At 46.1% G+C, this 16,627-nt stretch overlaps 1 protein-coding gene across 1 annotated transcript in view; it reads left to right on the top strand.

The window, feature by feature from the left end:
* The first annotated feature begins 9,331 nt into the window (after window positions 1–9,331).
* acsf3 (acyl-CoA synthetase family member 3) overlaps window positions 9,332–16,627 on the top strand; it is a 78,893-nt gene continuing 71,597 nt past the window's right edge. The window contains exons 1-2 of the mRNA XM_055664901.1: window positions 9,332–9,490; window positions 12,285–13,046. Coding sequence (XP_055520876.1) covers window positions 12,333–13,046 — 714 coding nt within the window. The 5' untranslated portion in view covers window positions 9,332–9,490; window positions 12,285–12,332. The remainder of the gene's footprint in view (window positions 9,491–12,284; window positions 13,047–16,627) is intronic.

Here is a 16,627-nt window from a genome sequence, read left to right as displayed (position 1 = left end):
CAATTCTTGATAATGGCATTTTGGTAATAAGAATAAAGAATAAATGGGAGAATCCAGAAATCGGAGGTGCAAAGGGACTTGGGGGAGCTGGTGCAGGACTCCCAGAAAGTTAATTTGTAAGTTGAATCTGTAGTAAGGAAGGCAAATTCAATGCTACCATTTATATGAGATGGGGAAGATATTGAACAATTTCTTTTCTTCGGTATTCACCAAGGAGAAGGATATTGAATTATGTGAGGTAAGGGAAACAAGTAGAGTAGCTATGTAAACTATGAGGATCAAAGAAGAGGAAGTACTGACACTTTTGAGAAATATAAAAGTGGATAAGTCTCCAGGTCCGGACAGGATATTCCCTAAGACATTGAGGGAAGTTAGTGTAGAAATAGCAGGGGCTATGACAGAAATATTTCAAATGTCATTAGAAACGGGAATAGTGCCGGAGGATTGCCGTACTGCGCATGTTGTTCCATTGTTTAAAAAGGGGTCTAAGAGTAAACCTAGCAATTATAGACCTGTTAGTTTGACGTCAGTGGTGGGCAAATTAATGGAACGGATACTTAGAGATAATATATATAAGCATCTGGATAAACAGGGTCTGATTAGGAACAGTCAACATGGATTTGTGCCTGGAAGGTCATGTTTGACTAATCTTCTTGAATTTTTTGAAGAGGTTACTAGGGAAATTGATGAGGGTAAAGCAGTGGATGTTGTATACATGGACTTCAGTAAGGCCTTTGACAAGGTTCCTCACGGAAGGTTGGTTAAGAAGGTTCAAAGGTTGGGGATTTACGGAGGAGTAGCAAGATGGATTCAACAGTGGCTGAATGGGAGATGCCAGAGAGTAATGGTGGATGGTTGTTTGTCAGGTTGGAGGCCAGTGACTAGTGGGGTGCCACAGGGATCTGTTTTGGGTCCACTGTTGTTTGTCATATACGTCAATGATCTGGATGATGGTGTGGTAAATTGGATTAGTAAGTATGCAGATGATACTAAGATAGGTGGGGTTGTGGATAATGAAGTAGATTTTCAAAGTCTACAGAGAGATTTATGCCAGTTGGAAGAGTGGACTGAAAGATGGCAGATGGAGTTTAATGCTGATAAGTGTGAGGTGCTACATCTTAGCAGGACAAATCAAAATAGGACGTACATGGTAAATGGTAGGGAATTGAAGAATGCAGGTGAACAGCGGGATCTGGGAATAACTGTGCACAGTTCCCTGAAAGTGGAATCTCGTGTAGATAGGGTGGTAAAGAAAGCTTTTGGTGTGCTGGCCTTTATAAATCAGAGCATTGAGTATAGAAATTGGGATGTAATGTTAAAATTGTACAAGGCATTGGTGTGGCCAATTCTGGAGTATGGTGTACAATTTTGGTCGCCTAATTATAGGAAGGATGTCAAAAAAATAGAGAGAGTACAGAGGAGATTTACTAGAATGTTGCCTGGGTTTCAGCAACTAAGTTACAGAGAAAGGTTGAACAAGTTAGGGCTTTATTCTTTGGAGCGCAGAAGGTTAAGGGGGGACTTGATAGAGGTCTTTAAAATGCTGAGAGGGATAGACAGAGTTGACGTGGATAAGCTTTTCCAACTGAGAGTAGGGAAGATTCAAACAAGGGGACATGACTTGAGAATTAAGGGACAGAAGTTTAGGGGTAACATGAGGGGGAACTTCTTTACTCAGAGAGTGGTGGCTGTGTGGAATGAGCTTCCAGTGAAGGTGGTGGAGGCAGGTTCGTTTTTATCATTTAAAAATAAATTGGATAGTTATATGGATGGGAAAGGTATGGAGGGTTATGGTCTGAATGCAGGTGTATGGGACTAGGGGAGAATACGTGTTCGGCACGGACTAGAAGGGTCGAGATGGCCTGTTTCCGCGCTGTAATTGTTATATGGTTATATCAAGAGGACTGGAATACAAAAACTGAGGCTCGAAAAGGTGCTGTTCAGGCCACATTATGAGTACTGTGAGCAAATTTGGACCCCATATCTGAGGAAGGATGTGCTGGCTCTGGAGAGGGTCCCAAGGACAAAGGACATTTATTGTCACATACACCAATTGGGGCAGTGAAATTTGAGTTACCATGCAGCACACAAATAAGATAAACAGAACACTATCAGAATTTAACATAAAACATAAAACATCCCACTGTGAGGGAAGGCAACAAAGTTCAGTCCTCTTCCTCTTGTTCACCCGTGGTTGGGACCTATTGAGGCCTCCGCAGTCGCCGCAACGGTGGCCCGATGTTTCAAGTCCTCTAGCCTGAATGATGGAACTCCGGCGTCGGAACAGAAGAACACTCTCAGCGGCTTGGAATTTCCCAATCGGCCGCTTCCTACTCCCTACTACTTCCTACTTCCAGAGACCGCAGCTTCCGAAGTCCACAGGCCAAGCTGGGCAGAGCTCCAACACAGGCGATCCCAGGCCTCCGCGATGTTTAAAGTCACCCGCCGCCCGCGGCTGGAAGCTCCGCAGACCACAGCTCTGCGGTGTTCAAGTCGGTACGCTCCAACACGGCGATCCCAGTAAGCCATCATCCCGCTCCGCAATGGAATTTAGCACTGCGCCGACGATGAAGCTCTGGCCAGTCTCTGGCAGGAAAGGCCGCGCCAATCCAGATGGTAGGCCGCGAGGAGGTGGCGAAGATGTGGCTTGGAAGAAAGACGGATCCTCGCCCAGGTAGTGACTGAGCAAAAATGGTTTAACCCCCCCCCACATGAAAAAGACTAAAATCCTCCAAAAACAAACTTTTTGACAGACTAAAAATAACAAATAGTATGAAAAGGCAGACAGCTGCTGGCGAGGCTGCCACACACGATGGCGCCACCACTCGAGTCCAGAGAAGGTTTACAAGAATGGATGCAATTGGGCTGCAGACACCCGACAACCAAAATTCATTTTGTGAACACAAAATTGTTAAAGAGGGCTGCAGCCACTTTACAGCCGCATCGAGGGGACTCACCGTGGAGTAGTCATGCGTTCAGTGTTATTCGCAGCTCAGAGAGCCGTGACCCTCTCGCTTCCTGGGTCTGGCAGAGACTGAGTGAGGCACGACACTTCCTTGTTTTATAGTCCCTCCCCCTGCCGCCAGTGGGGGCAGCAGAAAGAATGGGGAATTTTGTAAAAACATTAATATCTCTCTCATTTTTCATCGATGGAAAGAATCCTCCGCTCTCATACGGCGGAGGGGGGCTCTGAGCGAGGTGGCCAAAAATGACGGCCATAGGTGGCGGCGTTCTCTCGGAAATCGCAGCACAGTCAGCCAAAAGCGGTCAAGATCAGAGATTTGGTAATATATAGATAGATGTTTTTAAGACATAGGTAATAGTATTTCAAACTGTGAAATTGTAGTAAAACAAATTATGAAATGTATTGTCTTAATAGGAATGTAAACATTAGACTTATCGAAATTGTTTAGATTCATAGAAATATCTTTCTTCTTGGGATGGAAAGTGTGTTTGACTTGTGTGATCATTGTATTACATATTATATTTTGAGGAGTGGTCTTTGATAATTGGGCCTACTGGGGTTTTGCTGTGTTGAAATAAAATAATTCTAAAGCAAAATTATATCGCAGGCAAACGAAGGCTGTAATGAGGCCATGGAAGGGGGACAGAAGGACTCAGATGATTGGTTACTAGCTTGTCATACCCTCTGTATCTGAAATGTATAATACCTATATAAATGACATGAGTTCTATCAAAGTTACTCCTCTCTGGACCCGCCCCAGAGCATTAGCTCTGTGTTGGAAAGTTCATAGACTAGTCTCAGCTGAATAAAGAATCGATTTCAACAGCTGCAAGTGTTTGAGTCAAGTTGACTTTAGATTGACAAAAGCGCTCACTTTACCACATGTAGACCACGTGTATTGCACTGGCCCATCAATCTTCTTGGTGATCTCTTTAAAAAAAAAAAATCAATCAGCAAGCAAGAATTTCATTGTCCTATCTGGGACACATGACAATAAACTCTCTTGACTTTGCTTGATTCGTGAGACACGATTGCCCATGCACAAATGAATAGGGAGGTTTCACGGCAGTCGGGTCACGACCCATGACCCGTACTGTTGCTACGCTACTCCAAATGGATTACACGCGATGAACTGCAGGTAGGCACTTACCATTGTTTCCAGCATAGCGGGCCCGTTAAAACCCGCTGAAATTGTCAATTTTTACGCTGTAAATAATTATGGAAATCGGGATTATGTTGCCTGGGTTTCAACAACTAAGTTACAGAGATAGGTTGAATAAGTTAGGTCTTTATTCTCTGGAGCGCAGAAGGTTAAGGGGGGACCTGATAGAGGTCTTTAAAATGATGAGAGGGATAGACAGAGTTGATGTGGACAACCTTTTCCCTTTGAGAATAGGGAAGATTCAAACAAGAGGACATGACTTCAGAATTAAGGGACAGAAGTTTAGGGGTAATATGAGGGGGAACTTCTTTACTCAGAGAGTGGTAGCGGTGTGGAATGAGCTTCCAGTGGAAGTGGTGGAGGCAGGTTCATTGGTATCATTTAAAAATAAATTGGATAGGCATATGGATGAGAAGGGAATGGAGGGTTATGGTATGTGTGCACGCAGGTGGGACTAAGGGGGAAAAAAAATTTGTTCGGCACGGACATGTAGGGCCGAGATGGCCTGTTTCCGTGCTGTAATTGTTATATGGTTATATGGTTATAAGCGTGTGAAACATTTAGCCTACTTCAGAATTCCAAAAGTGAGGAGAAATGACGGTAGATAGAAGCGAGAGCTGAAGGGACAACAACAGACAGAGTGCTTGGCGAACATTGGCCGTTTGCTCACTGCATTTCATCAACTAAGGTGTTTTTTCTTGATTCCTTTGGCATCTAAAAAGTTTCAGAAGTGATAAATCTGGCTGTAATTTTTTTAAACCGCCCTTAGTTCCCGTGGGTTTTTACATACAAAATGAAGACCATATAACAAACCATATAACCATATAACAATTACAGCACGGAAACAGGCCATCTCGGCCCTACAAGTCCATGCCGAACAAATTTTTTTCCCCTTAGTCCCACCTGCCTGCACTCGTACCATAACCCTCCATTCCCTTCTCATCCATATGCCTATCCAATTTATTTTTAAATGATACCAATGAACCTGCCTCCACCACCCACTGGGAGCTCATTCCACACTGCCACCACTCTCTGCGTAAAGAAGTTCCCCCTCATATTACCCCTAAACTTCTGTCCCTTAATTCTGAAGTCATGTCCTCTTGTTTGAATCTTCCCTATTCTCAAAGGGAAAAGCTTGCCCACATCAACGCTGTCTATCCCTCTCATCATTTTAAAGACCTCTATCAGGTCCCCCCCTTAACCTTCTGCGCTCCAGAGAATAAAGACCTAACTTATTCAACCTATCTCTGTAACTTAGTTGTTGAAACCCAGGCAACATTCTAGTAAATCTCCTCTGTACTCTCTCTATTTTGTTGACATCCTTCCGATAATTGGGCGACCAAAATTGTACACCATACTCCAGATTTGGTCTCACCAATGCCTTGTACAATTTTAACATTACATCCCAGCTTCTATACTCAATGCTCTGATTTATAAAGGCTAGCATACCAAAAGCAATCTGCATCTGAAGAAAAATTTACAGCCAGATTTATCCCTTCTGAGATGTTTTAGATATCAAAGGAATCAAGAAAAAATACAAATCAATCAATCAATCAATCAACCTTTATTGTCAACTTGCAAGCAACAGTTGTACAGTGCAAAATTAAAAGACGTTTCTCAGGGAATAGCGGAGCATCGCACATGAAATTTAAAACGTTTCACACATAATAACACTAAAAACAATCCATCCCTGATGGAACAGTATAAATAGTTAAAAGCAGGTAAAACACAACGTTAAAATACAATAAACCAATCCTAAAAATGTCCAGGGCAGCTGATTTGAGTGGCCAGTGCCAGTTATTAAAGTGTCCGTGCCAGCCGCAGAATCAAGTGACTGTGAGTACAGAGTGACTGTTTAGCAGCCTCACAGCCTGTGGCAGGAAGCTGTTTAGCAGTCTTGTAGTCCGGGCTTTGATGCTTCGACATCTCTTGCCTGATGGCAGGAGATCCAGGTGTATGTGGAGGGGGTGCAGTTTGTCCTTAGCAATTCTCTGAGCTTTTTTCAGACAGCGGCTCTGGAACAGTTCTTGTCCCGGGGGTAGGGAGACGCCAATGATCTTCTCTCTTCTCTGCTCCTGTCCTGCACTACCCTCTGCAGAGCCTTCCTGTCCGAGCAGTTGCAGGTGGAGTACCACATATTTATGCAGTACGTGAGTACAGACTCCACCGTACCCCTGTAGAACGTCCTGAGGATGTTGGTGGCGAGTGAGGCCTGTTTTAGTTTCCTCAGGAAGTGCAGTCGCTGATGGGCCCGTTTGACGGTCCCAGTGGTGTTCCTGGACCAGGTGAGGCTGTCTGTAATCTGCACACCGAGGAACTTTATGCTCTCCACTCTCTCCACTGCAGTGCCACTGATGTTGAGGGGTGTATGCTTTGGCTACGCCCTCCTGAAGTCGACAACTATCTCCTTCATTTTGTCGACATTTAATTCTAGATTATTTTTGTCGCACCAGTCCACTAGTTGTTTTACTTCCTCCCTGTACATTGATTCGTCATCTCCGCTGATGAGTCCCACCACTGTTGTGTCATCCGCGAATTTTATGATCTTATTGTCCCTGAATCTGGCAGCACAGTCATGTGTGAGCAATGTGAACAATAGCGGGGTGAGCACACAGCCTTGAGGGGAGCCGGTGCTCAGCGTGATCGAGCCTGAAGTGTTCTTGCCAACACGGACTGACTGCGGTCTCTCTGTCAGAAAGTCCAAGATCCAGTGACACAGGGTGGTGTTGAGGCCCAGCAGGGTTAGTTTCTCCACAAGTCTCTGTGGGATGATGGTGTTAAACGCTGAGCTGAAGTCAATGTACAGGATTCTGGCGTATGTGTTATTGTTTTCCAGATGCGTGAGTACTGCTTTACTTGATGAAATGCAGTGAGCAAACTGGATAATTCCCAATATTTTCAATTCCGATATCTGCACGACCAATGTTTACCAAGCACTTTAGCTGCTGTTGTCCCTTCAGTTCTCGCTTCTCTATGCAGGGCTCGAAATTAGCGGTTGCCCGGGTGCCACTGACCACTCAAAGCGCCGCCGGGCAACCTAAACACCGAGTCATTTTGCCCGGCTTGGCAACCAGATACTGGTTTGTACCAAAGATAGACACAAAAAACTTGAGTAACTCCGTGGGTCAGGCAGCATATCTGGAGAAAAGGATTGCAACGTTTTGTGTCGGCGGTGACGGCTGCATTGCGTGGGAAAGACACAAGGTGCGGGGTGAGGAGGGGTCGGAGCGAATGATGGGCCCTGAACAGCGGCAGCAGCGGCCGCGACAGCGTCTCCATCTCCTCCTTCTCCCGCCCGCCATGATAGCGGCTGCTGCTTGCAAATCCGCTAACGGCGCTTTCAAAACAAACCCTCCCGCACGCCGAGACCCGGGAGGAGGGAGGGAGGGGGAGATGGAGCCGCTATCGCGGCCATTCCCCCCATTTATCCTGCGCTGATCTCCTCCCCCCCCCATCCATCCTGTACTGATCCTCCCATTCAAGAAGAATGGGGGGAACAGTCTGAAGAAGGGTCTCGACCCGAAACATTGCCTATTTACTTCGCTCCATAGATGCTGCCTCACCTGCTGAGTTTCTCCAGCACTTTTGTCTACCCCCATCCATCCCGTACTGAACCCCCCCATTCAACACCACTGACATCCCCCGTGCTCTCCCCTCACAATTTTATCTACTCCAACCAACACGTACTAATTCACCTACCTCAATCCATCCATTCTGCACCGACTGCCTTCTAACCCCCCACCCCAGCCATCTATTCACCCGCACTGATTCACACACACACCCCTCCCTGACCCAATTGTGCAGGAAATATCTTCAGAGCGAACATTGACTGTTTGATAACAGAATGCAATTAAATGTGTTTTAATTCCCAATGTTATTATTTGTTTTAATCCATAAAGATGGATTAATTAAATTGTGAACACGTGAAACATTAAAACCGCAGCGTTCGATTGCCACTGCTGCCATTGACACATTATTACAGAATTCATTTTAACGGCAATTCAATGCTCTTAATATGGAGTATCAGTACTGCAGTTATTTAATGAGCAACATTCACAACTATACGTACGCATATATGTTACCATGGTCCAGGATTTATTGACACAGGTTGATCATACGCTGAATAATCCAACCACATTTTAGTTTGGAAGTGGAAAAAACAAATAGAAATTGCATTAATTGCAATGTGTAGAAAGAGTTTAGATACTGTCTTATAATTTTGCTGCATGTCATTGTGGGATATATCATGTCTTGATTGGTGAATATGTTTAGTTTGTGACTTTATTTGAAGCAGAAATAATATGTGAATGCTTCTTTGAGTATAATTCCGACTGGTAACTACCACTTCGTCTGACACATTATCGCACGCGTCATGCAAGCCGTCTTAAATGACCTCCTAAACCAAAGATCTTAAAGCAGAGCTCTAAGATCTTTGTCCTAAACTGACAGCTGGGCAACCTAAAAAGCTGCCAAGGTTGCCCAGCTGGCAACAGGGGAAAAAAGTTAAGCGAGAGCCTTGTTATACCTTCATTTCGCTTCACGTTTGGCATTCTAAAGTTGGGTACATGGCTCTCACACTTACCCCGACTCCCACAATTTTTTTCAGCGCAAAAATTCAACATTTTGGCGGTTTTTAACAGGTAGGAAAGTACGCGGTTTTAGCATTAACATATACCGGAAGTAACGGATGTCCTCCAGATGGATTTAGCGGCTCCGTGCGTCGAGCCCTCTGACCCAGTGACCTTTCGTGTAAACCCCCTACACGGACTAATAATGAGTCGTCTCGTCTTTTCAAATGTGCGTCGACCCCTCCTCTCACAATCTCTGAACTGTGTAGTGAGGGGAGAGGGTGGAGGTTTGTAGGGGTAGGTCTACCGCTGTCAGCCATGGGGGTTAAACTGTACCAGCGACCGGCAGCGACCTGGATCCGTGCCGCCCTGGTGGGTCACAGCCAGTCACAGAGCAGGAGCCCGGTGCTGCAAGCCGCTCCGCGCAAACCCGCAAGGTATGTGGGACTAAACTTTAACGGCTGGACCAAAGATCACAGAGCTGTATGATCTTTGGTTTGGACCTCTATCCAGGCTCAGATACCCGTGGGGCCCACAACCCGACCCAAGCCCGCCCGTTACCTGGGCAACCAATGGTCCGCGGCAATCCGCCTCCCCCGGCCGGCACGCACTCCCACTCCCACTCAAAGATCACTGTTGTTCTATCCGGACACTAGGCGGCGGCTTCACTTCCGGTCCGGCTGAGGCGGAGTCAATGGAAGCTGGGAGCTAGGTGGTGGAGGAGTGTGGTTCACTCTAAGCTTTGTCTGGCTCCTCGGGTTGGGTTAAATGTGTTTAAGACAAAGCGCATTTCAGGTTAGACCTTGTGACGCACCTACTTCAAATGGACAGGGACTATCTTCCTCCAATCTGAACATACTTGGGCTGTTTGATGGACAAATAGATTCAATCTCCCCATCATCCACTGGCCACATTTAAAGTATTATGTGAAGTTCTGGTCGTCCTATTATAGCAACGACGTGGAGAGGGTTGCCACAATGCTGTCTGGAATAGAGGGTATTAACTCTAAATTGGAATGTTTTTTCTCTGGAGTGCGGAGGTTGAGGGGAGACCTAATAGAAGTAGATAACATTATGTGGCATAGTTAGAGTAGACTGTCAGAATCTTTTTCCAGGGTGGAAATGCCAAGATTAGAGGGCATAACATTAAGAAGAGATTGCAATGTTTAAAGGAGATGTGTAGGCACATTTATTTACTGCAAGTGGTGGATGTGTGGAACACGCTGCCAGGGGTGCTGGCGGAGGCATTTAAAATAGTGGTGTTTAAGTGTCATTTTAGATAGTGATGTACAGTGCTCCCCATAATGTTTGGGACAAAAGCCCATCATTTATTTATTTGCCTCTATACTCCACACTTTGATATTTGTAATAGAAAAAAGCACTTGTGCACATTGTCAGATTTTAATAAAGGCCATTTTTATACATTTTGGTTTCACCATGTAGAAATTACAGCAGTGTTTTAACATAGTCCCCCCATTTCAAGGCACCATAATGTTTGGGACACAGTAATGTCACGTAAATGAAAGTAGTCATATTTAGTGTTTTGTTGCCTATCCTTTGCATGCAAGTCTGTGATTCATAGACATCACCAGTTGCTGGGTGTCTTTTCTGGTGATGCTCTGCCAGGCCTGTATTGTAGCCATCTTTAGCTTATGCTTGTTTTGGGGGCTAGTCCCCTTCAGTTTTCTCTTCAGCATATAAAAGGCATGCTCAATTGGGTTCAGATTGGGTGATTGACCTGGCTACTCATGAATCGACCATGTTTGCACTTCGAAAAACTCCTTTGTTTCTTTAGCAGTATGATTGGGGTCCTTGTCTTGCTGTAGAATGAACCACCGGCCAATGAGTTTTGATGCATTTGTTTGAACTTGAGCAGATAGGATGTATCTATATACTTCAGAATTCATTATGCTACTACCATCAGCAGTTATATCATCAATGACGATGAGTGAGCCTGTACCTTCAGCAGTCATACATGCCCAGGTCATAACACCCCCACCACTGTGTTTCACAGATGAGGTGGTATGCTTTGAATCTTGGACAGTTCCTCCTCTCCTCCATACTTTGCTCTTGTCATCACTCTGATATAAGTTGATCTTTGTCTCATCTGTCCACAAGACCTTTTTCCAGAACTGTGGTTGCTCTTTTAAGTACTTCTTGGCAAACTGTATCCTGGCCATCCTATTTTTGCCACTAACCAGTGGTTTGCATCTTTGTGGAGGTCTTCCTTGGCCTGCCAGTCCCTTTGTGATTAGTCAGTCACTAGTGCTCTCTTTCTTCTTAATGATGTTCCAAACAGTTGATTTTGGTAAGCTTAAGGTTTGGCTGATGTCTCGAACAGTTTTATTCGTGTTTCTCAGTTTCACAATGGCTTCTTTGACTTTCATTGGCACAACTTTGATCCTCATGTTGATAAACAGCAATAAAAGTTTCCAAAGTTAATGGAAAGACTGGAGGAAAGACTAGGTGCTTAGAGCTCTCTTATACATAGAAAATAGGTGCAGGAGTAGGCCATTCGGCCCTTCAAGCCTGCACCGCAATTCAATATGATCATGGCTGATCATCCAACTCAGTATCCCGTACCTGCCTTCTCTCCATACCCCCTGATCCCTTTAGCCACAAGGGCCACATCTAACTCCCGCTTAAATATAGCCATTGAACTGGCCTCAACTACCTTCTGTGGCAGAGAATTCCAGATTATACCTGCATTAAGGAGGCAATTAAACACACCTGAGCAATTACAAACGCCTGTGAAGCCATGTGTCCCAGACATGGTGCCATGAAATGGGGGGACTATATAAACACTGCTGTAATTTCTACATGGTGAAACCAAAACTCTTTAATAAAATCTGACAATGTGATTTTTTTCAATTACAAATCTCAAATATTAGGGTACAGATGCAAATAATAAATGGTGGGTCTTTGTCCCAAACATTATGGAGGATATGCAGGGAATTAGAACATATGTAGAACAGTACTGGCCTTATCTTACACTATATATTAGTCACATTAGTCGAAGGGCCGAATGGCCTACTCCTGCACCTATTTTCTATGTTTCTATGTTATTCCCTTTATCATGTATCTGTACACTGAATGGCTTGATTGTAATCATGTTTTGCTTTTCTGCTGATTAGTTAGCACGCAGTAAAAGATTTTCACTGTACCTCAGTACACGTGACAATAAACCAAACTAAACATCACAAGAACAGGCCATTCGGTTCACAATGTCTATGCTGAACTTGATGCTAAAACCAACTCTTATCTGCCTGCGCATAATTCATATACCTCTATTCCCTGCATATACATATACCCATCCAAAAGTCTCTTCAATGCCACTGTAGTATGTGTCACCTATTACCCCTGGAGGGCGTGCCAGGCATTCACCATCCTTGTTTTGCTCCAATTAATGTCTACATTTTGACCCTTTCACCTTAAAGCCATTCCCTCTACTGAAGGATATGATCATGTGCAAGCAGAGGAGATGAATGGCATCATGTTTGGTACAGATATTGAAGGCTGAAGCACCTGTTCCTATGCTGTACCCTTCTAAGTACTACATATCTAATGATGCATTTTATCTAACTCTGCAGGAAGGACGGCAATAAAGCTGGTCAGAAGCTGTGGATTGTGGGTATACAATGCTTTCTGGTTTATTGAGAAGCACACCTGAATCAGTATTTCAATACTACGTCCAGGGTCGACATTCAGCATCCATTGTGAGGAGTGTAAATATCCACAAATGGCTAAAGAGCAACCTGGGTACATCAGCATCCTCGTTCGCAAGAACAGAACAAGTCTTCACAAGGGCTGCTAACTTTGCAGATCGGCTTGCTATTGTGGATGATCATGGAAGTTACACATACAAGGATCTGTACAGATGTAGCCAGGGCCTTTCAAGGAAGATTCAGGGTGCTCTGGGGTGTTCTGATGGTGACATCAAGGAGCAGAGGATATCAATCTTGTGTCCCAATGATGTTTCTTTCGTCATTGCACAGTGGGCCTCCTGGATGAGTGGCGGTGTGGCAGTCCCCCTCTACAGGAAGCATCCAGCTCCAGAGCTTGAGTATGTTGTTCAGGACTCTCAGAGCACTTTAATCATTGTGGAGGAGGATTACACGGAACTGATAACACCAATTGCTAACAGACTTCAGGTGAAATGCCTTCCATTATTTAAGACCCAACGATGTGCCCCTGATCCCAGGCAGTCGTACCGATGTGCTGATTTTCCAGTGGCAGATGCTAACTATATTGTCGCAGACTGGAGACCAAGAGGAGCCATGATCTTGTACACCAGTGGAACAACAGGGCCGCCCAAAGGAGTCCTCACCACCCACGGCATTCTGAGGAGTCAGGTAATTTTCTATCTTTGCTGCTTTTCTTCCCCAAGTCATTTCCTGAGCTGTGTGCTGCTCTTCAGCTGATCACTGGGAACTATATTCAAATGCATAAATGCAGGTGATTGACAAAACGGCTGAAGATGGCTTGGTGTCATACACGACCATGAGCAACCCCTGCAGTGTTGTCATGTGGCTGAAATTATGAATCTCCAGCCATTGTGCCATGTTTTACTCCAACTGTTGAGATGTTTTTGACATCCGTTGGCTTTTGTTGCACTGGGACTCCTGGACATCAAATCTCCATTTGCTGCAATTTTGATATCAACAGCAATCATCTCACCTTTTGGACTTGGTTTCATGGCCATGTTTGGACCAAGGCTGGGACAAGATCTAGATTAGACTGGTCCAGGGCTGCCAACTCTCACGCTTTGAGCGTGAGACTCACGCCCTCAAGCAAAATCTCACGCTGATCAGAAATTTCTCACGCTCAGTGGTGAGAAATTTTGTGATCAACAAAAATTTCAAAACTCGGATAAACTGCACGGTCTGCGGGTATTGGAGAGCAGGGGCTGCGGGAGGGATGGGAGCAGAACCAGCAGCGGGAACAGATGCGGGGAGCCGGGACTGGCGAGTGTTTGCGGCGCTGTCGAGTGTTTGCGGCACTGACGAGTTGCTCGCTGCAGCTCCAGCCATGGAGCAGTGCAAGTCCTGGTCCGTTGGAGGCGTTGCGCCGCTGCCGCGAGAGTCTCTGTGCCGAAGGGACAGACTCTCAAAGGGAGGTGGAGAGAGAGAGGGAGAGAGAGAGGGGGGAGAGAGAGAGAGAGGGAGAGAGAGAGAGGGTGGGGAGAGAGAGAGAGAGAGGGGAGAGAGAGGGAGGGGGGAGAGAGAGAGAGAAGGGATGAGAGAGGGGGAGAGAGGTGGGAGAGAGAGAGAGAGAGGGGGAGAGAGAGGGGAAGAGAGAGAGAGAGAGAGGGGGGGGGGAGAGAGAGAGAGGGGGAGAGAGAAGAGAGAGGGAAGGGGTGAGACAGGAGAGAGAGAGAGAGGGGAGGGGAGAGAGAGGGGGGTGGAGAGGAGAGAGTGGAAGAGAGGGGGGAGAGAGAGAGGAATGAAAGTGAGGTGGGAGGGAGAGAGAGGGGAGAGAAAGAGGTGGAGAGAGAGGGGGGGAGAGGGGGATAGAGGCAGGGCTGTCAACTCCCATGCATTGAGCGTGAGAATCACACATTTCACCAAATTCTCACGCTGATCACAAATTTATCTCGCTCTGTTATGAGAAATTCTGTGATCAACGAAAATTTAAAAACTCATATCAACTGCATGGGCCACGGGGAAGCAGCGACGGGGACAGATGCGGACGGGGAGCGGGGCTGGCGAGTGGTTGCCGGGCTGGCGAGTCGCTCACTGCAACTCCGGCCATGAAGCAGCCTCAGTGCAAGAGTCCCGGGCCGTCGGAGGCGTCGAAGCGTTGCGCCAAGCACTGGGTAGATACGGTGGAAGATAGTGGACTTCAAATGGGGGTGGTTGGTGAAAGCATCCTGCTTGCCTGCTAGATTTTCACTTACTGTAACTGCAGGAAAAATGTTCCCGATGTTGGGGGCGTTCAGAACCATGGGTCACAGTTTAAGAATAAAGGGGGGGCCAGTTAGGACTGAGATGAGAACAAACTTTCTTCACGCAGAGAGTTGTGAATCTGTGGAAGTCTCTGCCACAGAAGGCAGTGCATGCCAATTGACACGTGTGGACCCTTTATGTGGATAAAATTACCTCTTAAAAAGTTACCTCTTAAAAATACTTCAAAGGTTCAAAAGTTTCTTTATTAGTAACATACACCTAGGTGTAGTGAAATGCTTGTTGCCAATGCAGCACATAAAAAAAGAATACACACATGACAATAATAAAGAACTTTAACATAAAAAACATCCCCCCCCACAATGGTTTCCATTATGAGGGAAGGCACTACGTCCAGTCCCATCCCCATGTCCACCCATAGTCAGGCCTATTGAGGCCTCCACAGTCGCCGCTACGGAGGCCCGATGTTCCAGGCCGTTCTCGCCGGTTGATGGCGTTCCGGCGTCGGGAGAATCCTCTCAGCGGCATGGGACACCTGGAACGGCCGCCTCCTTACTCAAGACCGCGGCCTCCGAAGCCAACAAGGCCGCGCCGAATGGAGCTCCACTACTGGCGATCTCATCGCGAGATCCCAGACTCCCGGTGAAAAGTTCAGCGCCGCCCGCCCGCGGCTGGCAGACCCGCAGCTCCGCGATGTTTTTACTCGGCGGTCTTCAGCTCACCGGAGCTCCAGCGTGGCGACCCGGGCAAGACATCGCCCGCTCCGCTCCACGATAGTGCTCTAGCGCTGTGCCGCCGCCGAAGCCGAGGTTCTGGGCGGTCCCCTCGGGAAACGCCGCTCCAGACCCGCTGGTAGGCCGCGAGGATGGATCGAGGGTTTAGCCCGGAGAAAAACTGCCTCTCCGACCAGGTAGGGACCCTGAAAGGTAGTTTCCTCCTTCCCCTACCCCCACCCCCCACATAAAAAAGACTAGAACTCCAGAACAAAAACACTTTAACTAACTAAAAATTTAAAAAAAGAGATGAAATGACGGACAGCTGCAGGCTGGGCAGCCATACCATGCAGAAAAACATTGAAATCATACTTCTACAGTGCACTAAAACATGATTTTAATACATCAAATTTGATACATTAAATTTCAAAAAGTTCCTACCCTGGGAGAAGGGACACCCTTCTTTCACACCCTCTCCCCACTCGGTTGCTCCACTCCCTCACCGGGCACCCCCAAGGCCAGTGATCAGTGATCGCACAGCCTCCCCCCTTTCAAAAATGCTCCAATCCAATTTAAAGCATATATATTGCATTGAAGTGTAAGTTAAAAGATTCGTTACAGTATGCACCATATCGCACAATTTCAAGCAAATGCAAATGTTCCGTACCAATGGGAGGGGGACACCTCCTCCCCCTCCCCCCCCCGGTCACTACGCTCCCTCGGGCTTGGTCTCTCGCAATTTCTCACTCCCAACTCTCACCCAATGTCGGCGGAGCCCTGCTGGTCTAGCCTTACAGTCTGCCAGATAATACCACAGTCCACATGTATGATCTAGCATTGCAGGCACTGAGTATGATAGTTGATGATTTAGATACTGGATTGTGATTTTAAGGGTATTTGGAGTCATTACTCCAGCATGGAACAGGCCCTTCAGCACAGCTCAACCATGCTGACCAAGATGTTTATTTAAGCTAGTCCCATTTGTCCATTACCCATCTAAAGCTTTCCTGTCCATGTACCTGTCCAAATCTCTTTTACATTTTGTTGTTATATCTGCCTCAATCACTTCATCTGACAGCTTATTCCATATACCCTTGTAAATCCGTCCCCTCTCACTTGGTACATTAAAGTGTGTTACAGACACTGACAAGATTCTGGAGAGTGTTATGTGACATTTTATTGAAGTTATTGTGTGTTAGTTCATGTTAAGGCACCTTAAATCACACCCTGTGGTATTAACATGCTGTTATCTTTATGTTAGTTAGTGTTAAGGCCACATAATTTGTGTGTTAATACCACAAGGTGCTATGAGGTGAC

Source organism: Leucoraja erinacea, chromosome 50 (assembly GCF_028641065.1).
Source record: "Leucoraja erinacea ecotype New England chromosome 50, Leri_hhj_1, whole genome shotgun sequence".
Classification (NCBI taxonomy): domain Eukaryota; kingdom Metazoa; phylum Chordata; class Chondrichthyes; order Rajiformes; family Rajidae; genus Leucoraja; species Leucoraja erinaceus.
The sequence above is the reverse complement of the archived record's forward strand: the minus strand, read 5'-3'. Positions and strand labels throughout refer to the sequence as shown.